The 6,000-nt window shown below is 43.6% G+C and overlaps 1 protein-coding gene across 2 annotated transcripts in view; it reads left to right on the top strand.

Annotated features, from left to right (window-relative positions):
* Window positions 1-6,000, top strand: part of phldb3 (pleckstrin homology-like domain, family B, member 3) — a 57,251-nt gene that overhangs the window by 27,379 nt on the left and 23,872 nt on the right. For both annotated transcript variants that reach the window (XM_083648740.1, XM_083648739.1), the window contains exons 3-4: window positions 1-15; window positions 1,405-1,542. The exon at window positions 1-15 is cut by the window's left edge and continues 96 nt beyond it. In XM_083648740.1, coding sequence (XP_083504866.1) covers window positions 1-15; window positions 1,405-1,542 — 153 coding nt within the window. The remainder of the gene's footprint in view (window positions 16-1,404; window positions 1,543-6,000) is intronic.

Here is a 6,000-nt window from a genome sequence, read left to right as displayed (position 1 = left end):
GAGCTAAAGATTGAGGTGAGGAGATGCTGAGATGCAGTTGGCCATTCCAATTGGAAGAAGTAGAAGGTTGTAGCGCGCACAACTCCAAGTCTGAAAAAAAAAAAGATGATAAAAGATGATAAAAGAACAAGCAAAATGCATTACATCAAAAGACAACTTAAAAGATGTTTTTGCCACCCTGGTGAGGTGACACTGTCAACCTCTTCAAAGATAATCACAACTTAAAAGACCTTTTGTCGTCCTCACCAAACAAAAATGCATCCTGCTATTACTTTCAGAGAATTAACTTTTGTTGATGTGGTGGCATGTTACAGTGATATAACTCTCGGTGGTTAAAGCCGTCCAACAATCAGTTGTTATAGCCACCTTGTCGGCTGAACGTAGCTGCTCCTTAAGCCCGTCTTTATGTTTTGTGTACGGCTTCTCAATACGGGTAGTTATTGTGCCTCTCGACGGGACGCTATAGCCTGGTTCAATCAAGCCAAGTAGCTCGCAAAATCCCTTGCCCTCCACCATGCTTAATGGCAGCATGTCCTTTTCCACCATGAAGCAAATCTTCTGTGTTATTTTCTCTGCTCGGACATCACTACAGCTTCTCTTGGCAATTAGAGATACGATAGTTTGCTGGGAGGACGATGTTCCATCTTCGCCTGGCAATGCAATTGTCGGGTGCTGAGTTTTAACGTGGTATATCATTGACGAGGTACTAGAGGTGTACTTGAGAACGGCGTCGCAATATTTACACTTGACATTTTCGCCTGTTAGCGTGAAATGCTCCGACACTGGGCTGTGTTTCGCTCTTTTGTTGCTAGCACTAGCAGGCGCGCTCATCTTGCTATTGTTGCTATCTGGTCTCTCGGTTTGTTTGTTTCCTGAATCTCAGTCCACCGATCATGTGACTACTTCCTCACGTGACCACTCCTTCTATTGTTTGAGTGAGGTATGCCCTCTGCTGGACTGGTGGAATAACACAGTGTACGCTCTGGACATTGAGGTGATACATACAACCATGGATCTACCTATATTATACAACGTCGGTCAAAACAGTTAATTCATTTTAATCGGTTACATTCTTAACGGCAGCTAACCGACTACCGGTTAATCATTAACATCCCTACTTCAATTATCTGTATTGGTATTGAGCCGTCAATCTTTCACACTGTTGACAATGTCAACAGAAAGCTGTGTGCCTTAGCTCTTCAAAGATAATCGTCGTTAATTTGCTGACCACAGGACAAAAATAAGCAATAACCTTTCGGAAAGACTGAAGGATGCCTAGGACTCTAGGTCATTTCAGAAACACCAACATACTCAAAGTAAAGGAATGCACATCTGTCTCTCGCTCCAAGCTCTGGTCACTATGATTGACCTCCGCGCCTCAGCTCACGTCTCCTGTCCTTTCAGCTGCAGCTGGAGATCGCTCTGCTGCAAGGCGAGCTGCAGACGGAGAAGAGCCAGCTGCACAGACACACACAGCAGCTGCACGCTCTGCAGGAGGAGGCCAGGCTCAGGCAGAGGCACCGGCACGCCGACAGACACAAAGTAAGAGATGCTCACCATACAGAGAGGCAAAGTGGAACATCACTTCCTGCTTCAGAATCAGCACTGTACCAGAGATTTTCATCCGCCATTTATTTTCCCATACACATTTCATAAAATACTTATAAAATTGTTTTACTTCGTCAAACCAAACGGTTCAGCTAACGTTATAACGTTATAAAAAAAAAACATAGAAAAAATATTTTCTTGACACCCGCATTTTTTTTACGTTTTGGTCGCAGTGACATGGTATGCGATCTCTCCTGTTTCTAAATATATCTGTACCGTTGGGTTTGAACCAGTAAGTATACTATGTGTGTGGCGGGTGAAAATCTCTGGTACAGTGCTGAAGCAGGAAGTAGGCGGTCACTTTGCCTCTCTACATCTACTGTATGTACAATAAATCAATCAAATTTTGTTTTTCTTTGGTCACAGCTGTGAAGCTTTTGTGTCTTTTTAACACGTTCACTGCCAATGACGAGTTGACTCGTCAAACACAATCCAACCGTTCACTGCCAATGACGAGTTGACTCGTCAAAAAAAAAAATATTTTTTTTTGACGGTGCTACGTGGATCAATGTCCCCCACGTCTCCTATAAAAATATTGGAAGTATTGAATGTGTATAATCTATTTTACCGACCAACTAAGTGGCGACAGTGCTCTCCCGACAGAGAGAAAGCCAACCAAAAACAGCCGCGGGAGCAAGCCATTCTCAAGGAAATGGCTTGGCGATTTTACAGTCATCAGTCACCAGACTCGCCCGAGAGCGGCCGCGCCAGCAGCAGCACACTGAGAGCGGAGAGCGGTGCTGGCGTGGGGGATTGCAAATTTGCATAATAGATTATGGGTGAAACACACTTTGAAACACCCGCAGAAAGGCCAGAATCGCACGCATTCCGAAAACCCAGAAACGAACGAGCCTCATTCTCATACTGTAGGCGAAAACGCTTTCACGCTGCTGCACACCGGCGCACAACGGTGGGGGGTTCCAAAAATAGACTGGGTCGGCAGCATAAAGCCTAGAATCGCACAAAGCTTCATCAAAGCTCTCAACCGAAAATCCAAGAAACGATTGAGTCCCATCCACAGTCCACACTCGCCACACTCGCCGACGAGGGGCCGCCAGAGAGGGAGGCTGCTCACTGCTCAGACAGGCAGGAGAAACTGGCTTGTGACAAACGCCACCAGACACGCCCACGGAGGGAGGAGTTTAAAGGAGAGGGTGTTCAGAACTATATTGTTCAGATGTCTGATCTCTCACTGATGCCAAAAATAAATGGTTAAAGTGACTGTTCTGCCTGTTTGATTGAATTTCACAAAACTGCGATTATCTCAGCTTTCACTCTCAGACAGCTGAAACCATGCTGTACTCAACGGCTAATATCTACATAACTACTAACTCTACAAACTAACTCTTTTAGACAGAGAAAGCACACATTCTATTAGTACTTTTGTGAACTTTGTGTTCACAAACTCCAAGCAGAAAATAATCCTCGGCTCTTGTAAAATGAGCCAGAATCCTCAAAAAAACCCTCTGGCAGAACCTACCTACAGTAAAAAAAAAAAAAGGCTGGCAGTGAATGTGTTAAATGTTTTTGCCTTGCCAGCTTTTTTTTTTTTTTTTACTTTTGTTCTCATGGTTCATGGTCAACAAAATGTCCCTTTTGCAATTTCAGCGCGGGCCGCACAGGGGGCGCTGGCCGTAATTTGCCCATGTATAATAGTATCCTTCTTTGCCTTGTATATTTTCTTAATTTTGTCTGCTTTTTGCAAGGTATATTTAAAAAAAAGATTTAATTGGCCAAATCTTTGCCTATACTGTATATTAAAAAAAAATATTGGTATCGGCATAATATCGGTATCGGCAGATATCCAAATTCAGGTCGGATTCGGATTCGGATCGGAAGTGAAAAAATGTGGATCGGTGTATCCCTAATAATAATGTATAATATATTTTATTTATTTTGTAAAGCACTTTGTAACACTTGTTTTGAAAAGTCTTGCTTACTATAAAGGATATTCTATACAGTAGACTTGTAATTGGCAGCCAGCTAGATGGTATGTCCAGTAAACACCCAGAAAGTAAGGTTGTCTGTATTTGAACATTTTGTGTTGGGACGACGTGCACACATGCTGCTCTGTGTAGGACCAACTTATCTGAAACTGGTGTCCATTAAGGTGGTGGATTGATTTGCAGGGCACCTTTTCACACCTTGGACCTATTGACTCAAGTTCTTCCTGCCTATCTAACGTCTTGAGTAGAAAATTACAAATTTTATTGATGGCTTATTTATTGTTTGGCTTATTTTCTCCCCACTGCCACAAACATAGTTTGAGAGATTTCACATGTAGAGAGAGATCTGTGTAATGTAATGCTTCACAAACGGCAATCATGATTAGCCAAGTCTGATGCATTGATTAGTTGGTTGTTGAAGGGTTTATTATTGAGCTCAATTGCACATAGAACTACGTATGTCTGTTGATTCTTAAGAAACGCTTTCATCATTATTTTTACATTTGGAAATGCATTTTGTGCCCTTCGTGCTGGTCTTTAATAGGACTGGAGTAGTTCTGGTCTAGGTCTTAACTTGGTCTTGACCCCCTTTCGACCTGGTGTTAACTTGAAACTCAACTGGACATGGTCATCGAATTGACGCAGCTAGTGTGGTCTTAAGTCCAGCCGTACTGGCCACTGATTAACTGACCGTCCTCCTCCGCTTCGACCTGCTCCTGGCCGTTTTCCACAATCCGTGTTGTGATTATTGTTACACCGTCGATGAACTCGACCCTAGCCCCTCCACCCATCTGTCCAATTGAGGAGCCAAAGAATTGCTCAAAAACATCCGCAGGATTACGGAATGTAAAGCCTGCGCCACCAAAGTGATCATCATTGTGAGAACGGCTTCCTTCTTTGCCGTATCGATCATAAGCATCCCTCTTGCTTTGGTCTGAGAGCACCTCATATGCCTCTGACAGCTCTTTGAACCTGTTCTCTGCCTCCTTGTTGTCAGGGTTCTTGTCTGGATGACACTTCAGCGCCTGTTTTCTGTAAGCTTTTTTGATGTCCTCTTGCGATGCATTTCTCTGGACTCCTAAAATATGGTAGTACTCCACCATGGCTCTCTGTCTGCGCTTGTGGGTTTTGTCTTGTGTGAAGGTCCTCTGCGTGATCTCTCTCTGCAAAGGAGGTGTCTGTGTGACTCCTCTGGTCTTTCTTTTTCAAGGTCTTTTTTTGTTATTGTTTCCCTCCTTTCTGTTGTCTGTGAGTCCGGAAACTGCTGCCGCTGGTAGCTGTTGGTGGTCACTGCAGGTTCAGGTTTGATTGGAAGAGTCTTCCAATTTATAACCTCAGCAGGGAAGGATTTATGACATCACTGATGATGTCACAATGTTATGACATCATCAGTGACTTATGACATCACTGATGATGTCACGGTGTCATGCATAGATGACATCACTGATGACATCATCACTGATGACATCATTGCTGGAGTGACATCACATTATTAGGTAATTAGGGCAATCACCTAATTAAAAAATACGGCTCCCTCAGGTCACCCGCACGGGTGCTCTTTACACCCCCTGAAAGTTTCAACCCGATCGCACGTAAAGTGGCATAGCTGTTAAATTCTGCTCACTCACAGACACTTCTCATTTTGAATCACACTGATGACATCACTGATGACATCATCACTGATGACATCACATCATTATGTAATTAGGGCAACTTAGGAATGAGTCCGGAAGTATTTTCCGGGTTCTTCAGTGGAAAAGTCTATGGGGTTTTTATAATGGGGATTTCACTTAAATGCATAAAATAAGGTCTGTGGTTAACAAAAGTTTTTGGAAACGCAAACCTGGGTTCTGCATGATAATCTTCACAAACGTGAACAACTTTTATGACTTTTGGAACATAAATGCGTTTTTTTTAAATGCTTCAAAAGGCATAAAAGTTATTCGAGTTTGTGAAGAGTATTTTTTGAGAGAGAAGAGAAGAGTGAAACAGTTTCTGCCTTCTCCCCTTCAAAACAGCGAACCAGGAAAAGACAAGTGAAAATAGAGTGTCTTCTGGTCTCTGTACATCGAACCAGGAAAAGACGAGTGTTGAGGCAGGCAGGCTTTCATTGACAAACTAACTGGAGGATTTGTACAGTTTTGAGAGAGAAGAGGAGTGAAACAGCAGAGCTCTGTGTGTGTGTGTGTGTGTGTGTGTGTGTGTGTGTGTGTGTGTGTGTGGCGTCTAGATTGGCCAGCGGAGCGTGACGTAGGGCTGCATCCCCCAAAAGTTAGATCGCCCGAGCTCTCTCGCCGTACGGCCTCTGCATGCTTTTCATGCATACCCCTGCGTTGGTCACTGCTGGAGCCGGTCATTCATAGTCAATGGGGGTAGCCATTGACTATGAATGGAGCGCGGGAAGGATTGTGTGTGAATGGGGCCTTATAGTAGATCAGCCAGGAAG

This window comes from Poromitra crassiceps, assembly GCF_964638095.1.
Source record: "Poromitra crassiceps genome assembly, chromosome: 1".
In the NCBI taxonomy this organism is placed as follows: Eukaryota; Metazoa; Chordata; class Actinopteri; order Beryciformes; family Melamphaidae; genus Poromitra; species Poromitra crassiceps.
Note: the sequence above shows the minus strand (reverse complement) of the source record. Positions and strands in the feature narration are given on the sequence as shown.